General features: G+C 38.2%; 1 protein-coding gene across 5 annotated transcripts in view; it reads right to left on the reverse strand.

Annotated features, from left to right (window-relative positions):
* The window catches only part of XRCC4 (X-ray repair cross complementing 4), a 336,879-nt gene that overhangs the window by 20,566 nt on the left and 294,666 nt on the right, over nucleotides 1-21,647 (reverse strand). For all 5 annotated transcript variants that reach the window (XM_082724695.1, XM_082724701.1, XM_082724696.1 and 2 more), the window contains one exon: nucleotides 5,293-5,342. In XM_082724695.1, the coding sequence (XP_082580821.1) occupies nucleotides 5,293-5,342 (50 nt within the window). The remainder of the gene's footprint in view (nucleotides 1-5,292; nucleotides 5,343-21,647) is intronic.

The following is a 21,647-nucleotide window of genomic DNA, read 5'->3' on the forward strand; positions in this document are numbered from 1 at the left end:
TCTGGCTTCTCTTGAAAATATGAGATGAATGGCAAATGAGGCTCCAATTTCTGCATGGTGACAGTTTGCTCCAGCTGAGTAGTGGCTGCTCCCTTAAGACAGAGTATGTGCCCTCCAGGGTAACCCCCAACTCCCCACACCGAACTCTCTTTCTTATGCGACCCTAGGTAGCATTGCTCTTCTAGCCTCTTGAGGGACCTGCAGCTGTTTGTTCTACATAAAGAAATCTGATGGGCTTCATTTGGTGGTTGTCTCTGGCTTCCTATAGATACCATCAGTTTGAATGGGTTTATTTTAACTACTAATAATTGGAGGGCTACTTAAAGTTGAACTCTTTTTTAGCTGAATAAATTCATTCACTGAGCAAATATTTATGTAGTGCCGGCTATAAACCCGGCATTGTTTAGGAATCAATCTCATTTATATAAAGTTATATCTTAGTTTTCCTCCAAGATGACTAGCAATTACAAACAAATGCTATGTGGTAAAGTCAGTCGTATGTCTCAGATACATTCTTCATTATGCATATTCAGGATCATATTTCGACAACGATTTGGTCAAAATTCAAGCAGAGCTTTAAGGATTCCCAAATGATGAAATAACACTGTTAACAGATCAAGGTGCAAATGGGTTGGTTTGGATATTCTAAAGTTTTATGATTTTGTTTCTTCAACTGTGTTACACAGAAAAACACACAAGTTTTTAATTGGGTTTGCTTCAAGAAGCCAGACAGACTTTGGTTTGGAGGTAACAGATGAACCAAAGCTAATTCCATACACTACCAACAATGAATGTAATTTTAGATTTGGGCTTATTAGCATGAGAAAATGTGTGTGGTATTTGTTGAATGAAAATAACAAGTTACCAAAAAAAAAAAAAAGCTAATTCCTTAATTCCTTTGTTACCCAGAACTTTGAATACATGGAAAAGTGACCGCAAAACAGATACACATGGGTAAGCTTCTCTAACTCTTATTTTATCTCTTCAGAGCTGCTATCCCACTCCCTGTAGAAGCTCTACTGAATTTCATTAATCATATATGGCTCTACATTTAATTTCTGATTCATTTAAATCCTGACTCATAAAGGAAAGGCAGGAAATTATGGTAAGGAGAAAGAGACCATCCCAAAAAAGGTTTTATGTGATTTATTACCACAAGTATTAGTATCCTGTGACTGCCGTAACAAATTAGTAAAACTTAGTGGTTTAAAACAACAGAAATTTATTTTCTCACAGTTATAGGACTAGAAGTCAAACCTAGAAGTCAAGGTGTTGGCAGGGCCACTCTCCTCTGAAAGCTCTAGGGGAGAACATTCCTTGCCTTTTCCTAACTTGTTATGGTTCGAGTGGTTCCTTGATTTGTGGCTGCAAAATTAAAATACCTGCTTCTGTCTTCATATGACCTTTTCCTCTGTGCCTGTGTCTCCTCTTCTGTCTCTTATAAGGATACTTGTCATAGGATTACCAGGATAAACCAAGATAATCTCATTTCAAAATACTTAACTTAATTACATGTGCAAAGACCCTTTTTTCTAAATAAGGTCACATTCACAGGTTCCAGGGGTTAAGATATGGACATATATTTTTGTTGTTAGACCACCATTTTGACCGACTACAAGAGCTCAAACATGTTTCACTGTTTGAGCTCTTGATACCTCTTTCAGAAGTACAATTTCTACTTAATTCAATGTGATGCTCATGATTAATGCTATAAAGGGTTTAGCATCAAGTTCTTGGTCAACAACACAAGCTTTCATTCTGCCATTATTTCTATACGAAAATTAGCTGTGATTTATGGGCATGCCTGCTTATCTGTTTTCTGTAAATATTTAAATGGAAGTTTTGCCAAACAAACCATGTAAGCTCTGAGAATCCAAGAACTGTGCTTTATATATATTTCTGTTTTCTACGCAACACTGAAGACAGTCTAATGTATATAGATAGATATTTATTGCATGCTTATTGATGAGCACATTCCTTTCAAATTACTTTGTCTGCAGTTTCTGCAGAGATTTTGCTAAGGGTGTGAATGTACAGGAGGAACAAGAGCAGCTTTTGTCTGATGGTGTATTTTCCTTCAGGGGTAGAGGGAAGCATGACCAAGGTTAGCTCTAGGCATATAATTTCTTTATTTTCCCCCCTTGACTGAGTCCTGGTTTTTGGCTGTTTGGAATGATGTACAAACCAGCTTCTGGGAGTTACAGGTAAGAAGAGAAAACCTATAAAGTCTGTTCAAGAGCAGTGATACAAGAATATGGCTTAGAAATCTTGATGTAATCCTTTGAGTGATTTAGTTAGGACTGAGGCTCTAGAGAATTGCCACTGGGAAATATGTCTATAGAACTCAGAGACAGTGTATTAATACCTTAGTTGGAATTGCTCTGAACTACTTTCTTGGAAGGAAGGAAGGGAGGAAGGGTCAGAGAGAACCTATTTGTCAGACAGAACTTCCTTATTTCCTTAAGGAAGGAGGAAGGGTCAGAGAGAACTTATTTGAATAGGTATTTGGATCAATAGAAGAGTTATTTTTAGGTTCAGAGCATTTCAAAAGTTTTTTGAGACACAGTAAGAGATGTCAGAGAAAGAAATTAAACAAAAGTCTGTAGAGAAGTAAAGAAATTTTGCACTGGGTTGGTGGGGTAGGAAACAAATTAAAATATCAGCATGTCATGAGCTGGCTAGTGGGCACTTAGTAGCAGAGAAATACTAATGAACAAGGAAAAATAAATGCTTGTGGAGAAGGCTGGAGAAATACTGAGCCTCAGTGCTGCTGTTTGAAGAGCTGGCCAATCTGGGGTTGCTGGAAGGAATCATAGTGCTGATTAAATGAAGAAGGTCTTGTGCTAAAATAATAAAATACCTAGAGGCATCAGAAGCTGGGCTGAAGATTCATAGCAATCCTCTTGATATTTCATTAATTAACCAAGAATACCTTCTCCTAAGCCTCTTTGAACCTCTAGTGACAGGATTTATGGACATTTTTTCCTCACGTGGAGAAAGAAAACCTAGTATAATCATATCCTTTTGTTCATTTTCAGTAGAGGTCACTTAGGTGTCCTTAAGCTCAGTGAAAACATTATCCAGCCGAAGATTGCACTTCACATTGAAATAAGTACTAATCCAAAGCCTTAGATTAGCCTCTAAATGGTTTTCCTTTAAACAAGGAAAATTGTAAAACTCTGAACATTTGGTGAAGAACTGGATGAAAGGCTGGGCTCTCTAGACAGTTCTGCTTGGGAGACATGTGAACTCTACTATCCCTTTTCTGTCTGTCTAGCCAGGGTGTCTCTGAATGCTCAAGGATTGTTTTCAAACCAGATTGATAAGAGACTAAAAAAAACCCAGTCTGAGTTTGCTGGACCTTATCTTTTTTCCTTAAAATGTCTACTACACTATGAATGGAAAACACAAATAGGTAAAAATGAAGTCAAATGTTGGTAAAATAAATACATCTTCTCTTGCCAATATTAATATTTCTGTGTTTTTGGTTTTTTGTTGTTGTTTTGGTTCTTTTTTTTTTTTTTTTTTCTTAAAGTCAGAAGCAATGATAAGGTTGAGATGTGTGTCAGGTGAAGGAAGGAGAAACTATGGGTAGGACCCATGGGCTCCAGAGAACAAAGCTCCCTCTTGTTCTGGAGGGGAGGCCACTACCTAGGGATGTGTCCACTAGGTGGCGATTCATCTCTTAACATTCATGGTACAATGGATCTGCTAAGCACTATAATGGGCATGAGAAAGGGAAACATGGATCATTTGGTTTAAATGTTGCTTTTCTCTGAAAATCAGTTTTGGACAATCCAGATATCCCTTTTAGGGTGAAAATTAAGTCCTATCATTTTGGAAGATTCTAATCAAGTTTCAGAGCATTAAGAAGAGTTGAAGAACTCTGAAGCTGAAAGCAATCTTAGACACCATACCAGTGGTGATCCGATCATCTCTGATTTGCAAATGAGGACAATGAAAACCCCAAATATCAAATCACCTGCCTAAGATTTTAGAGAGCTAGAATTAGATTTTATAGCACTTAAGTCATCCTGGTCCAAGTTAAAAGCTTTTATCAATAAATGTGCTGACATGCCTGTTAAATTCTAGGCTCAGTCCTAGATTCTAGGGGTGTGGAAGCAGCACCTGTCTTGAATCAGCCCTTACAGTAGAACTGGAAAAACAAATAACTGATGCAGTTATTTTGCAGTACACAAATGCACTGATGCAATAGTGATGCAGAATGCATTAAACAAGAACAGGTGCTGCTGTCTGTCTGTTGCCCAGAGCAGAATGTGTCATATGACAAAGCAGGCACAAGCCCTTAGAAAAGTGAGGCGAGGCTGAGTGTTTGGGAGAGCAGGCGAGTTCAGAAGCTGGCGAGGGGCTTCTAACAAAGGCAAAGGCTAAGTATCCTAGGCCAGCAGTTTGGTTAGAAATAGGATACATTGGGCCGCCTGGGTAGCTCAGTGGGTTAAGCCTCTGCCTTCGGCTCAGGTCATGATCTCAGGGTCCTGGGATCGATTCCCGCATTGGGCTCTCTGCTCAGCAGGGAGTCTGCTTCCTCCTCTCTCTCTGCCTGCCTCTCTGCCTACTTGTGATCTCTGTCAAATTAAATAAGTAAAATCTTAAAAAAGGAAAGAAAAGAAATAAGATACATTGTGCCAGAGGGTAACAGACATTGTGCCAGAGGGTAACAGTATGTCGTGTGCCTACCCCTTGCTCCAGGACCCACTCTGGGAGTCAGACTGCCTCACAAACCGCAAGCCCAGGCAAGCGGTGGAGACCAGAAGATGGGCAGGATGCAATCACATGGAGGCCAGAGAGCCAGGCAAAGTGGTGAGGAAAACACCTGGACAGGGAAGCTGAGCTGCAGTTGATCAGATAACAGATAAGGACACAAGAATCTGGCAGGCAAGTCAAGTCAATCCTGTCCTAGTCAGGAAGCTTCTAATCCGCATTGTGCTGGGAAGAGAAATAGTTCTAAGACCTGAGTGGCTCAGAAGCTGCTGGCAAGCACACACAAGTAGAACCCCATTCATTCTTTCTGTTTCTCTCGGTAAAGCCATAGAGAGAGACTGAGTTTACTCACCAGGCAACTGCATCCAGCTATGGCATTGCTCCCATCAAGAATTTAACAAAACCCACACGCAAAATCTCACAATTCCATGCTCATCTCAAAGCATATGTATGAAGATTGTTAAAAGGGGAGGAGAGGAGGTATCATATACAGTAGGGACACGGCCTCTTTTGAAGAAAAACTGTCTTGGAACCTGTTTCTGAGGAATCTCTAGCTACACAAAGACTCACCACATACATGCTGCCAGAAACAGTTTCCAATTGAGAAGAAGCCTTGGGTCCTGAGAAAGACAGAAGCGAAAACACAAAGTGAAATGTGTGTGAAGAAGACAAGTTCTTCTTTTATCCTAAAAAATGAAGGCCGGATCAGGCCAAGAGGAACCCACTCCCACACAAATTGTGCCTGTAGATCTTACTATATGTGCCTGTTTTCTTCTTCAGGGAACTAACTTTTCAGACCACAGAGAAAAGCCCATAAGTGAGTCTCAGCTCTCACAAGTGCAAATATAGCAAAGCAAGGCACCACTAGGGCAAAGCGGAGTTTTCTGGTGGATGCTGACTGTATTCATTATCTCTAAGTCCTGTCTTGAAGTGTTTCACTCAAACCAAGTACAGATCTTGGCTTGTTGTTAGTTTGAATTTACCAGGACTGTCCAAACGTGTCTGGAATATGCCATTTACATGGGATATTAATTTTTGAAGACACGATTTACAATGTTTTTACCCCCAAAAAAACACTGTGGGGTTATTTTAATGAACAACTCGATATGGCATGGGCCTTGGGGAGGACTTGTTGGGAGGACTTGCGGGTTGACCTTTTTCTATTTCTTGACCTATATATGATAGCTCTAGGATATTTTGTCTTATAATCAGTCATTGGGTTTATGTTTTATACTTTTCTTCATTGCGTTTCACAGTACAAAAAAAAAAAAGGTTAACAAATATTATGGTCTGAGTTTTTGAAACTGTAAGGCCCTTCAAGAAACTCAGTGAAGTGCTAGCAAATTCAATAGCAATATTCCATGAGATTCTCTGACAATGAAAAACCGGTTTCCACTTACATAATAGTTTCTTTCATTGCTGTACTTTAAAAGTAAATTATTTTAATGTATACTTCCACTGTCTTTTTAGCGACTTGAAAACACTTCACAAACATCTTTTTGTTTTTCCTGGACTCCTGATACCCAGGTAAGGGGACGTTGCCCCAGTTAACCATATCATATAAATTAAGAAAATGGGAATTCTGAAAGCAGTTTTTTCATGTTTAAACTCTAACTTTCGAACTCTCACTTCTTCATTTTAGACTTTCTCTCTGAGAAATGTGTTCCTGGCATAGTGCTATCTGCCATTCATTCACCTCAGAAAAGGTAAATGATTTCTCCAAAAGCATTTATCCTTCTGTTTACTTACTCCACTTGCGTTAGTGATAGACCGTGAGACTCCGGGACTCCAGATCCGTTCACTACATCAGATCTGAGTTTTTAATCCTTTCCTGAATGTTCTGCTAGTTTAAACTGGTGTTCCTGTCTCCCTTTGTTAGACTGTGTATATATCTCCTTTATATAATACTAGAAAAAAATCCATGGGAGTCTTATACTGCCAAGTTTAGATCCAATCAAAATTTGTGGTTTCTGTTTCAAACCGACCTTGAACCTTTGGTGTTTGGGACTGTTTAATTTTGGCACAGTTTTGCTTCCTGTTTCCAAGAATGACCTATTATTAGGCTCAAAGGCTTCTTGCCTATCTAATCAGTTCTTAGAAAGCAAATTATCATTGAGTGAGTGAATTTAGTTCAGTGAAACATCCATGATAATGAAATAAAACCTGGGAGAATCTAACAAGGAACACAAAGAAAATGTACTTGATACAAAATAATTTGTATTTAACAGAAGTCTAAAACATCCAAAACTAGCTTATAATTTTATATATTTAAAATAGTACAGAGAAAAAAACCTAGTCCTTGAATTTGACCTCAACGTGTTTTATTGTTAGAGAAATCCTGAAAAAATTTTACTTAGTTTATTGGAAAAACAAAACAAAATAAAACAAAACATGTTGGGTTAAAAATCAGGAGGCACAGATAAAATTCTTCTCTGCCAACAACCAACTACTATCAACAAGTTTTTAACCTTTGCTACTAATTTAACATTTTTTTTATAGATAAGTTAGTACCTTTTATTTTTTAATACCAAAATACTATGGAATGGAGCAAATGTATGAGGAAAGCAGAGGTGGACATTTTGGTGAAGCTTCCAGGAAGCGTGCAGGCACCATGTGTGAGTGCACGGTGTTATTCACCATGGGGAGTTGTTCCCACTGGTTATGAGGAAGGCTGCTGGAGGCTTCACTCTCAGTGCCACTGTCTGCCAGGGTGTGCTTGTCAAAGACAAATACTGTGATGCCAGATTCTGGAGCCCCGTTTTGCATAAATATATTACACAGTCATCCATTTTTTAAATGGATTTTACCTGCTTATTAAGATCATGCATCACAAGGATGTCAAACCAATGGTCAGTAGATCATGTACGGTTGTAGCAGTAATAGACTCACACATGATCTAGGTGTGTTGCACATATCCCATTGCAGTCAGCCTGCATTTCCATCATTAGGGGCAAGCTTTACTCATACCCTAAAGCAAATCCGTCTACCTTGTCAGTTCTGCAGGGTTGGCTGTAGCTTTGGGGCAGCGGCAGGGAGGATGTGGTCATCATGTCAGGTAATGGGGAAGAGGTGGCAGCTGCGCGGTAGGGGAATGGTGGCACCTTTGTGGCAGTCTGAGCATAGAACATACTAGACAAGTGGGGGCATGGCTCTGAGTGGCTGATCTGGAGCAAGCCTCTGGTTCTGGCCAAGCAGAGCAGAAGAAGGATATTATGGTCATTCTCTGTGCGTATTATCTGCCCACTCACTACAATTTTTATGTAGGAGTTTAAGTCGTCAGAAAACAGTAATAATAGACTTCGGCTTCTCCCATAATGGAGTCACAGAAACCAGATAAATCCCTTTCTCTTAAACAACTAGAAAACCTCACAAAAGTTATGAAAGAATAATTTTTAGACCTTGGACAAGAAAAGTCGCTGGACCATTATTTCAGAAAAAGGCAACAAAGTGGGGAGCTTATTGCCCGGAGGTAATGGAACAATGTGGAACATATAAAGCGTGCAGGTTTCACTCTGCTGGGGAGACAGAGACATCAGAGTTTAGGAAAGCCAAGGAAGTTAGAATTCATGGGACAGAGTACCAAAGAAAGGAAATGCACACACACAGAGAGAGACAGAGAGCAAACTCTGTAATCTACAGAGGGGCCCCCTTAAGTGTTGAGCTGAGTACTAATGTACACAACCATGAAAGGAAAATAATCAAGACCTGGGAAAGAACCACTACAAAGTAGTAAGCTAAACAACCACCAGGGCTCACACAAGACTGGGAACATTTCTAGTTTTTATTAGTTGGAGTAGAATGATCTTGTAGTATACAGGGCCTTGGGTAGAATCCTCTGAAGGGTATTGTCTTAGTCATGGGGCTAAATTAGTCGTACACTAACTGTTGCTCTAGACATGCCTTAACAAGGCTTAAAAGCAAGACTAGAAAGGACTCAGTCAATTTCTAGTATCTTAACTACAAGCCAGAAACATATTCCTTAAAAGAAGACAACAAAATCCAGCAGACAGTAATATAAAATTCATAACATCTGTTATCTAATCAAAAGTTACCAGTCATGAAAAGCAAGAAAATATGATCAATAACTAGGAGAAAAATTAATTATGGACACAAATACATTTGTAATGGAGACGATGGGATTAAGGCACGTGCTAGGCCATTTAAAACAACAATTTTCAATATGCCTTCACATTCAACAAAATGGAGGAAATATGAACATGAGGATAAGAGACAAAGGAGATGTAAAAATGCTCAACTAAGCCTTCATAGAGATGAAAACTAGAGTATTTGAAAGTAAAAAAAAAAAAAAATCATGGGTGGAATTAATGGCCAATTAGATACTGCAGAAGAAAATATCAGGAAACTTGAAGTGACAGCAATAGGAATCATCCTAAATGAAGCAGAGAGAGAGAAAACTAAAACTAATAAATTGAATCTCACTGAGCTGTGGGACAGTATCAACAGGTCTAAGGGACCCGGAATTACGGTCCTAGCAGAACGGGAGAAAAGAGAACAGAAAAATGTTCTAAGCAATAAAGATAACATTCATCAAATGTGTTGAAAACTCTTTGCCCCAGATCAAAGAATCTAATTACCTCCAGGCAAAAAAAAAAAAAAAAAAAAAAAGGAAAACCCAAATAAGGCATTTCATAATCAAATGCTGATAATTGGTGAGAAGAAGAAAACCTTAAAAGAATCTATAAAAAATGACATATGGCAGAAAAACAATGTAAACGATCACAGATTTATCCGCAGAAACCACAAAGTCCATAAGGTAGCGACACTTCTCTAAAGTGCTAAAAGGGGGAAAAGAAAAAGACCGTTAAGATAGAGGTATGAATATAAGCAGACTTCTCGTCAGACAGTGTATAAGCCAGTGCAGCTGTACCTATAAAGCCCTGAAAGAAAGAACTATCAACACAGAATTCTATATCTGGTAAAGAAGCATTTCAAAAAAGCAATTAAATAGACTGTTGTTAACAGACAAATAAGTGTTCAGAGAATTCACTATCAGTAGATCTAAAATGATCAACTATGTTAGAGGAAATTCATCAGGCAGAAGGAAAATGAAATCAAAATAAAATCTGGATCTGCACAAAGGAATGAGGACTGTCAAGAATGCTGAATATAAAATACATTTTTTCTCAGTTTTTGTATGTTAAGACAATTGAATGTTTAGAGCAAAAGTAACAGCAATGTATTGTGGGGTTTAGAATATACAGAGAAGTGAGGAAGATTTGCCACATATAGAAAAGTGACAGAATGATCTGCTTGTAGAATATAGTGGGTAATTCCCATGAATTAATAAGGACAAAATTAAGTTTCTTACAAAAGAGAAAACACAGATGGCTTGGGAGCATTTGAAAAGACTCTCATGAGAAATTAGAGAAATGCAGCTTAATATCACAATGAGAAAATCCACCAATTGGCAAAAATTAGGAAGTTTGAGAACATTGGGTGTTGGTGACAATATAAAGAAATGGAGACTCATTGTCTGCTGGTACAACTACTGTGGGGGGGAAATATACTGTCTAGGAAAATTCTACTCTTATGTATAGTATGTAGAGAAATTCTTGAGTATGTATACTGGGAGATCTACACAAGAATGTGCATCATGACAATCTTTATACTACTAAAAACTTGGGAACCTAAATGTATACTGACAACTAAATGGATAAATTAATTATAGTATAGTCTTATAATGAATGATACACTGTACACCAGTTTTTTAAAAAAAGCAATTTATAACTATAGGCAACAATGTGAAAAAAATCACAGAACCATAACATTAAACAAAAATAGCAAGTCAAGTATTGCTCATCATTTATATGACAGAATACCAAAAACAGGCCAAGCGAAATAAAATATTGTTGTCCTTCCACTAGATCCTTCACTATATTTATCATAGTAATATTAAAGTCCCTCTCTGATACATCTTACACTTGGCTGTCTCTGCATCTGATTCTATTGACCATCTGATTCTTTTTTTCCTCCTGACTATGGCCACAAGATTTTACCACTCAGAATAACCCAAACTTTTTTATTATATGCCCAGTATTGTGCATACAAGAACAGTGGAAACTGAAGAAATATTTACCTCTAGAAAAAGGCATGCCTTATTTCTGTTATGCCACCAGTATAAAGACTGAGTCAGTCTACCCTACAGATTAGTTGGGTCTTGGCTTTGTTACAGCTTTAGTTATTTAATTCGCCACTGGACTCAAATGATTTGATGGAGGAATTGGGACCTTCCCTTCAGCAGGACTTGAGATCTGAGCAGTCACAAAACTCTATAGAGATCTTTACACTCTATAGCCTACTGCCCCACCTCTCTGAATGTGGGATGTATTTCTTTTGAGTTATAGCTTCTGAAAACCAGTTTTGGGGATTCTAAAGAGTTCCCTTTGCTCACTAGGGCTATTATTAGCCTTCTGTATCTCAGGAAATTTCTGGCCTTAGCCTTGTGAGGGCTGGGATGAAGCATTCAGCGCAGTTCTTAAAAATCTTGAAGAGACTTCATTCTCTTGCCCTGTTTGCAGCCTTCAGCAGGTGCTACCACACTTTCAAGGAAGGCCTGGAGATCCTTGGGGGCCTTTCTCCTCATTCTCCTGCCCTGCCTGTAGCCTTCAGTGTTTTACCCCATAACTCAGTGAAGCCTATGGGAATGAGGTGGTGAATAGGCACAGGAAGACTTGCTCTGGGTCTAGTCTCCTTGAGATCCTAATCTGTCCCACCAGCTCACATGCAGCTGCTAAAAGGTTGTTGGATGTTTGGCTGTTTTTGTTTCACTCTGGTCTGTAACAGACTTCTCCCACTGTGCATTAGACATTCAAGTAGCCCTGGATCTCTTCTTTCCTAGGAAAGCTAATTACTTTCTGGATTTTAGTTCATTTAGCTTTCTTACATCTCCAGTACTCTGATTAGTTTTAAATATCAAAAATAAGTAAGTTGGGGCGCCTGGGTGGCTTAGTGGGTTAAGCCTCTGCCTTTGGCTCAGGTCATGATCCCAGGGTCCTGGGATCGAGCCCCACGTGGGGCTCCCTGCTCAGCAGGGAGCCTGCTTCCTCCCTCTCTCTCTGCCTGCCTCTCTGCCTACTTGTGATCTCTTGCTCTCTGTCAAATAAATAAATAAATCTTTAAAAAAATGTGTAAGTTATCTGAACTGTTCTCATTGTTAGGAATGACTAACTTTTGACTTATTAAATTATAAGTGGAAGCAAAAGATAAAATTTGAGTTTTAAAAAGAGGATTCACAAACAAGTCCTTTAAAAATTATGTTTTTTTAACGAAATTAAAAAGAACTGCATATTCATTATTAAAACTCAAATCATATAATAATTACAGTAATCTCAGATACATAAACATTGAAAGTCCCTTACTCCTACTCTCCAGACTAATCACAAGTCAGAATTTGTGGTAATATTACTCTAAATAGCAGACACAATTTGTAATCTCAAAAGCGATCTGATTCACCAACACTGATTTTAAACACAACTGTGTATGTTGCTTGAAATGGGTTAATACTATTCATTTCTACATGCAATTAGGATAGATGGTGTCTCCAAATAAAATTACTGTCCTGAAAATTTACAAATGGCATGTAACAACTTTTCTCTTTTCTTTTCTCATCAAGTCTTGACCCTAGCCTAATCTTATGATAACAAAATTTCACTGTAGCATAATAACCTTAACTACATTTTGACTGAAGATCTACACAGATCACAGAGAAACAGTTTAGCTGAATGAAACTGAAATCAAATTAACATATATGCTTAATGGATGCTGTGTTGAGAGAATCTCTAGAAGCTAATACCTTTGGGCTGTTTTGTAAATGCAGAGATTGGTATGTATTATTAGTCAGAGTTCTCCAGAGAAATAAAACCAATAGGAAATACATACGTAGGAATTGGCTAATGTTGTTCCGGAGGTCAATAAGTCATACAATTTGCCATCTGTAAGCTAGAAGCCCAGGAATGGCTGTAGTGTAATTCACTCTTGAGTTTGAAGGCCTGAGCAGCAGGGGAGCTGATAATGTAAATCCCCAGGGAGGCCAAAGGGCTGAGAAGAACAGCAGGAAGAGGGGCTGTTGGTGTTAAGACCCAGAGACCAAAGGCCATAGCACCAGGAGCTCCAGTGTCCTACGACCGACCGGAGATGATGGGTGTGCCTGCACAAGAAGAGAGAGAATTTGCCCTTCCTGGGCCTTTTTGTTCTACTCTGGTCCTAAAAGAATTGGATAATGCCTAAACACATTGGTGAGGGTGGATCTTCTTTGTTTAGCCTAGTAATTCAAATGCTAATCTCTTCCAGAAACACCCTCACAGACGCACCTCAAAAAGTTTACCAGCTCTTTGGGCATGGGTTAGCCCTGACAAAATGACACATAAAATTCACCACCACAGACATGACTGAGACAGAAAAGAGAGCCATTCACTTATCTGAAAAAATTGTGGCTATAAAAATATCATCTTTATGGGGTGCCTGGGTGGCTCAGTGGGTTAAGCCTCTGCCTTCAGCTCAGGTCAGGATCCCAGGGTCCTGGGATCCAGCCCTGAATAGGGCTCTCTGCTCAGCGGGGAGCCTGCTTCCCCTTTCCCCTCTGCCTACTTGTGATATCTCTCTCTCTCTGTCAAATAAAAAAAATATATATCATCATTGCTTTGTTCATTTTTGTTGATAAGTTGGACATCAGGTTTATGTACCTATTTAATGATAACAAACCTTTTCCTGAGGAATTCAAATGAATAATAATTTTAGGATATTTCAGGAACTCTAAGAAAAAAGAGACACGAAATACTCATAATTAAAAAGGATACTTTGGGGGCGCCTGGGTTAAAGCCTCTGCCTTCGGCTCAGGTCATGATCCCAGGGACCTGGGATCGAGCCCCACATCGGGCTCTCTGCTCTGCGGGGAGCCTGCTTCCTCCTCTCTCTCTCTCTCTCTGCCTGCCTCTCTGCCTACTTGTGATCTCTGTCTGTCAAATAAATAAATAAAATCTTAAAAAAAAAAAAAAGGATACTTTGTGGCTATACGATGGCGTGCCCAATAGATATTTCAGGTTTGCTGACCCAGAAGTTATAAAGGCACATCGTTTTTCTTAAGGAAGAAGTGTAGCCCCAGTAGACTGTTCAGTTTATGTCTATTTCATTGCTTATTCCATTGAATTGTACGGCAAATTTTACAGCTTAAGTTACTCAATCACTCTACAAACACGTATAGACCAACTGTTAGATGCTAGGTGTTGTGCTAAGTGCTATAGGTATTAGGATAATCAAATACAAGCAAAATCAAATACAATTCTTGCTCTTGTGTTGTTTATACACTGCTTGGGAAGATAGGTATTGTTCCAATAGTCACAATAAATAATGTAAAATTACAAGTGGAGATAAGTGCTCTCCTTCTAAGGAATGTTTTATAAAAGCATTAACAGGAAAATCTGACCTAGACTAAGGGAGCCAGAAAGGGTTTCTTTCAATCTGAGATCTACAGCATGAATGGGGGTTAACTAAATGATTGGAAGAGGTCTGGTTCAGGTGAAGTGAACAGCATGTGCAAAGGCCACGTGCCAAGTATTGCTTTAGGGACTTCAGACTCGTATAGGTAAGAGGCATCAATTGAGGGAGATGGTGGTTGGAGATGAGGAGAGAGGCTTGCTGAGGTTTGACCATGTAGAGTTTTAAGAGACTGAAATGTTCCAGTCTTTATCCTAAGAGAAACAAGCAGCAGTTAGAGAGAATTTGGGGAAGGATGGGGGGAAGGAAGCTGGAGAGTGACTTAACTAGAATAACATTTTGAAAATATCTCCCTGTTTTCAATATGGTTAAAATCTGGAAGGCATCAGCATGAATATAGGAAGACCAGATAGTAGATTTTGCTAATAGACTTGGTGGGAGGAACAGTCTTCATACCAAAATCCTGTGAGTAAAGAATGAGAAATGAGCTATTCAAGAGGTAAAACTGATAGAACTTGATGACAGATTTGAATTGGGGAAGGTAAGGAAGAAGGAAACATCAAGGATCACTTTTAGAATTTGATCGGATGGTGAGGCCTGTACGAGTCCTTAGCAGAAGATCATGGATTTAATCACAAATGCTTCAAGTATGTTAAGTTTTTTAAGTGAATTGTTAAATAAGCAATTGTATTTATGGGTCTGGAGTTTAGAGGGAAATGTTACTTACTACTAAATACCTAGTAGTAAGATAGCTATCTAAAGTATAATGATGGGAAGAAGATGGGGAAAAAGTATACAGTGAGGAGAGAAAAAACAAAACAAAACAAGACAAAACTATGGCCATATTTAGTTTTCCAAAAGTACAGTGTGTCTCCCTCCTGACATGATGCCCTGAGAAGGACACAACATCACTTCTGTGAAATATCTCCCCACAAAAGTTTACCTGATTCTAATCATAAGGAAACAAGAGACAACCAAAAGGAAGGAATCAAGGAATATTCTAAAAATGATATTTTTTGAAGAGGCAAGGTCAAGAAAATGAAAGGAAGCCTGAAGAATTGTTCCAGATTAAATGAGTCTAAAGGGACATAACAGCTAAATGCGATGAATGATGCTAAATTGGCTCCTGGAACTCTGTAACGGTACAAGGAAAAGTGTCAGGTGATAAAGCCTCTTGGCATAAATAGCCAATCATTTGCCACTTGATTATAAGTGACAAAAAGGCAGGAACCATGTCAGACTTATTCATCACAATACACTCAGTGACTAGCAGCCAGAATGCTTCACATACATACATACTCAAGAAATACTTTCTAAAATAAGGAACACATGAATAAATAGTGTATTCTTGGTGGATTTTAGATCTATTAGTTGCTCCTTTTCTGAATTTGGTTGGTTTTTCAGCCAGTTGCCATTTCCATTCGCTGAACTTCTTGTTTCCTGTAGAATTGTAAGTGGAGAGAGGGTGTATAAACTGTTGCTAATCCTCTTAGTGTCCCCTGCTTCCTCTCCCCTTATGACTAAGCCAACGACTTTCATGCCCATAGCCACCCCACGGGCATACTCCTAAGATTGAGAAATTCAATAGAGCTGACAACCAGGGAAAAGGGCACTACCTCAGAAAGGGCTGAGTTTTTTCCCCTTGAGCCACTAAAGCTATATATGTCATCCAAATCCCAACAGGCTTTCATAACCCTAACCTGGAGGACTGCTTTATAATTTTTTGTTAAAATAAGCTAGTTGACACCTGATGAGCACTATTATTTCCTATGGGTAGCGGGACCATTTTGATTAATCTGAGTGTCCCCCCCCAGCACTGAACACAAGTATCTTAGACATGAAGAATCTTGATTATAACACACACACACACACACACACACACACACACACACACACATCACATACATAGAACACATTTACCATCCATGCACCACACTTCACAATAAAGACATTAATTGATCTCGTAAGCTTGCTATCTGCAAAACAGAAGGTGTTGAGGTTGATTAGTAGAAACCTCCACTATGTTCTATTTAATTGTGCTACAGTAGAGGGGTCTGTATCTCCAACTGAACAATTTATGCTTCATTAAATTCTCTTCTCATTTTTGCACTTCAGGTACTTCAATTAGATGGCAGCTCTATTTTGAATGGCTCATTCAAGCGTGACAAGATGCCAGTGAGTATCTGGAGAAGCAATAGAATTAAAAGCACCCTTTACATCTGGAAGACACTACCTCTCACTTCGTATAATGCTCAATTGAACCCTGCGGCTCATAAATATTCATAAGTGTGAAAAAAAATATCTTAGATAAATGAACAGACATCACAGAATTCCTTGATGGGAGGTTCAACTAATGCTTCAAAATTAGAAATTTATTTTTACAGAAGTGAAATGTTTGCCTCATCTGGCACAGTTGGGGACTAAGTGGCTTAGAGATCTATTTATTTTTAATTACATTATGCATAGAATATTAACCCTTTAGTGATTAACTATGACCCACCAAAATGTAAAGCTTGTAAGATGTAAAGGTTAACACTTTTCATTTTCTGAAATCAAATGATGTATTATATATTTGAATATTTTCTTTGGAATAAGTTTAATTTCATACCAAATATGAACTATGTTTTTATATTTATATGTATATATCTCTATATATACACATACTTAAATTTATTTATTTATTTCACATATAATGTATTATGTGTTTCAGGGGTACAGGTCAGTGAATCATCAGTCTTACACAATTCACAGCACTTAAATTTATACAAATAAGGAAAGTTTAAATTTGTGGGGATGATTTTACGTAAGCTCCTTTACCATTATCATAACTTCATAGAGAATCAGTTAACCTGTAATTTTATTGGTGAAAAGCTGAGAATCTTGGTTTTTTCTCTTTGAATATAATTAAATACTAAAACTATTACTGCCTCCTTTTAAAGTATTTAGAGTATTTTTAAGTTATTTATTTTCATAAACCAAAAAAGTCATATAAAATAACTCTTCCAACTCTCATCTTTTCAGTGGACATAATCATTAACCTAAATGCAGCTGTGATAACTGGGCATTCATACTCCTTAAAAGGAAAGTTCCCATTTTCTCTGGGATTTCTTCATTACTTTGAGTATTGTGTGATGAAATACCTTCCCCAATTTAAATTGCTAAATTGCTGTCATCCAGATTACTCGGAAATTGAGCTAGTAGCTATGGTACTCTTTGTTTTTTTATTTTCTCGTTCAGGTTGGAAACTAGGGACTTTAAGAAGGAGTTGAATCACATTTCTTAGTAGCACAGGTTAATTCCAGAAGAAGCTAAGTGGAAAGATGGAGACTTTCAGAGAAAAGATGGAAAAATACAGAGACGCCAACTGAGATGGTTATCAGTGAAGCTCATGAGTGAACCCTAGCTGATGGAAATGATTCAGCAAATAACTTTAAATTTAATTTTCCTCTGTGGAGAGGAAAACATTAAAACAAATTTTTTAAAAGATTTTATTTACTTGAGAGAGAGAGAGAGAGAGCGCGTGAGAGGGAGTGAGAGCACAAGCAGTGGGGAGGGGTAGAAAGAGAAGCAGGACTCCTCGCCGAGCAGAGAGCTTGATGTCGGACTCGATCTCAGGACCCTGGGATCATGACCTGAGCCAAAGGCAAACACTGAATTGACTAAACTACCCAAGCTTCCAAACATTTTTTTTTTTTAATGACAATTCCGTTTTTGTACTCTCTCTCACCTATGAAGCCATTGGATAGTAGGTTTGGTTTTACCAGGTCTCCTGTGGCTCACAGTATCCACTGCTCTCCCCCTTCCTGATCCACACATACTTTCCTCAAACATTCCTCACTGGAAAAAAAAAAAAAAAAAAAAAAAAAAAAAAGGAAAGAAAACCTCTGCTCTCCATTTTTACTTTGTGCCCCCCCTCCCCCACATTGCTGTTAATCATTCCCCAAACATAGATGGAAGACAGGCTTAGAATCTTGAACTGGTGCTTTTTTATAAGATCTCTTCTCATTAAATATTGTGACTCATTGTTCTGAAGAAAAATTACTCCTTTTGGGGGTTTTTCCTCTCATTAGTACTTTGTTATTTTTCAAACTTGCTATTTTGGCAGGAATACTCTCCAGTGATAAAGTACACATTGATGGAATGGCCAACTGCACAGTTAAAAAAGAAAAAAAAAAACCCTGACAATGTATGTTCTTCTCATGTGGCCTCTCCTAAATAAAGAGAAAAGGATCAAAGATGTAAAGAAACAAAAAGCAACCCCACCACTAATCTCTGACTGAAGGAAGAAAGCACATGTATAGAGGAATAAAACAATTTTTTAAGTTCTTTATCATACACAATTTCCTTGCTTTGCCACTGAGCCAAGAAAGGTGCGGCCAGCGTGCTCTTGGATGTGGGATTAATTCAGACTGTAGTTTGGCCTTACGCATGCAGGCAGGCAGTAAGGACACTGAAAATTCATAATGCCTCTTGAAAAATCAAGAAGAGAGGGCTCCTGGGTGGTTCAGTCAGTTAAGTGTCTGCCTTTGGCTCATGATCCCAGGGTCCTGGGATTGAGCCTTGCATCAGGCTCCCTGTTCAGTGGGGAACCTGCTTTTCCCTCTTCCTCTCCCTCTGCCTGCTGCTCTCCCTGCTTGTGCTCTCTCTCTGTGTCAAATAAACAAAATCTTTAAAAAAAATGTAGATATGAATCTGGATCACTCATACGTTTGAATCAAATTATCAGTAATTCAAAATACACAGATCAATTGCTCCTTCAAAACCAGGACTATAGGACAGGTGCTAAGGGGTAGAAATGTGTTTCCTGGTCATGCTTGAGCTGCAAATTAACAGAAAGCCAGACTCAAGCTTAAACTCTGATAAAAATGTACTTTTCCCCCTCAAGAGGAAATTAAAGGTAGGGTGGCCTTCAGGGCTGGTCATCATATACCGAGGTTTTTTCCCTTTTTACTCTGTTGTTCACAACCTTAACTTCATCCCAAGTCTCTCTCTGCAGTAGGAGTAAAAGTAGCTCTTCTCAACCATTCCGTTAAGTCTCTCCATCGAGTCTGATTGGGCCAATTCAGGTTATGTATTCCTGAACAAATAAATGACAGCCAGAGGAATGATGTATACTGATTGGTTTAAATACTGGTTCCTCAAGCAATACTGGCAAGAAAGGTGATATTATTGTAATTCTCTTAATCAAATCAGAAGCTGCTTCTAGAATTACGGTCATCTCTAAAACCATATGGCTGCTACATGTTAGGGGTCAATCATAATATTCCTGTAACCAGCTTTTTCTAGAAGACCTATAGAGGTCTTTTAAAATAGTTGGATTCATGTCACCTTCAAAAATCAGTAACCACTCAATTTAAAGTCAGAAATTTGTAATGTAAGAAATATTATCTTCTCTTGCTTGCTTTATCTAAGCTAATCATGCAAATTAGCCCAGACCATGCAAGGGAAAGAAATTTGGCTTATTTTGAGAGAAACCAAGTCTTAGGAAAGAAGGTATTTTTTTCTCCTAGTTGGGAGTTATATATCAGTACTATATCCCAAAAGAGGGATCTTCATCACCCACTGATGTGTCATAAGTTTGCCATATGTTGATAAATATGAAAAGATCTGGCTATGTAACAATTTTAGTCACATGATTTTTTAGGGTAAAAACTTGATGCTCGAGTCCTGGTTCTTCCACTTTCTGTCTGTGTGACCTATAGCAAGTCACTTGACAGTTCTGGGGCTCAATTTCCTGTAGTGTAAAATGGAGATAAAAACAGCACCTAGCTTATAGAGTCTTTAAGAGGATTAATGACTTAATGTATGTCAAGGATTTATTACATGGCAGGATGTGGAAACAGAAGTAGTGGCAGTTATCTTATTACTATCAGTACTTTTGTCTTCTACCTCAAGATGGTGAGCTGTCTTATGAAAATGTTTGAAGCTAGACAAGAAGAGAAGTGGAGACACTTTCTAAATGTATTTTCAAGATTATTATTAATAATTTGCTTTTAACTAAACTATAGTGCATTTTTGATAATTGTGAAAAACACAAATCTGGGAAGACATATTTCAGGCAAAAGGATTAAAATTCAGCCACCTCATTCTGTATGCACAATGTGGCTATAAAACTCCAAGGGATATACTCATGTCAAGTTCCAAGATATGAGAAAGAATCCAGTTTGTTTTAAATAGCATTTGGGTGCAATTTTAATTGCCAGTTGTTCATGAATTTAACTTGACTCTGAAAGTACAAAATTGTCTAAAAAAAAATCTCTACCTATTATAAAATAAGTATGCTTAAGTGATTGTTATCTTTGGAATATCCTTTTAATTCCAGTAGTTTTGAAAGACTGTTAAGTGGTTTGTGCTGTTCACCAATAATATGCTTCCAAATGTTATTTTTTAAATTGTTAAAATAATACTTAATCCAATTAATGATCTAATAATAAAACAACTAGGACATTAACATGGGCTACTTTGCATGGTGTGCTAGAAGGTTGAGTGAATGAGGCCAAAGTTACAGATTCTATTTAAGTATGATATGGTCTAGTTTGAAAAGATCTGTTCTATAACCAGTGACTTCCAGGCAGTCCTCCGGGACTGCGGGCTTTGAGGACAAAAGAGAGACTAGGCGAAGGTACAAGGGATACAGCCTGCATGCATAGAGCTGTTAGAAAAAAATCCAGAGCTGTGTCTTACAGATGGCAGTCAGTGGCATTATAAGTAATAATGATTCTATCAACTCCAGTTCACTGAGTATATATACACTGAGGGTATAAATACATGCTAGATGTGTTGACAGATGCTTTACAGAGTTAATTTCATTTGATTTAATCTTTGCAACAACACAGTGAAGGAGGTATGCCCACCCCCTTTCCAAAGATGAAGAACACAAAGGTTACAGACGTAAGGACACTTGCTCAAAATGACACAGCTGATCACTGGTACAGCCATCACACTGCATGTAGGAAATGCTCTTCTTCGAAGAAAGGTGCTTGAGGACAGGCCTACAGAGGAGGTGATGGGGCTGCTGAGCTTCCTAAAGCATGATGTGGGCTTTCCAGGATTTTCTGAATGATACACCATAGTTGCTGCTTTCAGACAGTTGCATCAAAAGAAAAAAAGATCTAGAGGTGCAAAAAATATTTCTTCCTGATTTCTTCCTTGAAGGAGGAAGACTAGATAATGATGGTGATTATGATAATAATAATAGGTATTAGTGAATACTTACCATGGGCCAAAGCTGTATGAGCATATCTAATCCTCCTAACAACTTCAAGTGTAAAATAGATACCATTTTACTCTTAGTCTACAGATAAAGTAAATGATGATAACAAAGCAAAATAATTTCCTCTAAGATCACACAACTACTAAAAAAAAAAGCAGGGACTTAAGTAACCTCCATATAAGGTCAAAGCCCATGCTCTGATATAGTGACAAAAATAAACAACAAATGAACATTTACGTCATTTGGAGGATTTGCAATA

The sequence above is a fragment of the Mustela nivalis genome (assembly GCF_964662115.1).
Source record: "Mustela nivalis genome assembly, chromosome: 3".
Taxonomy (NCBI): Eukaryota; Metazoa; Chordata; class Mammalia; order Carnivora; family Mustelidae; genus Mustela; species Mustela nivalis.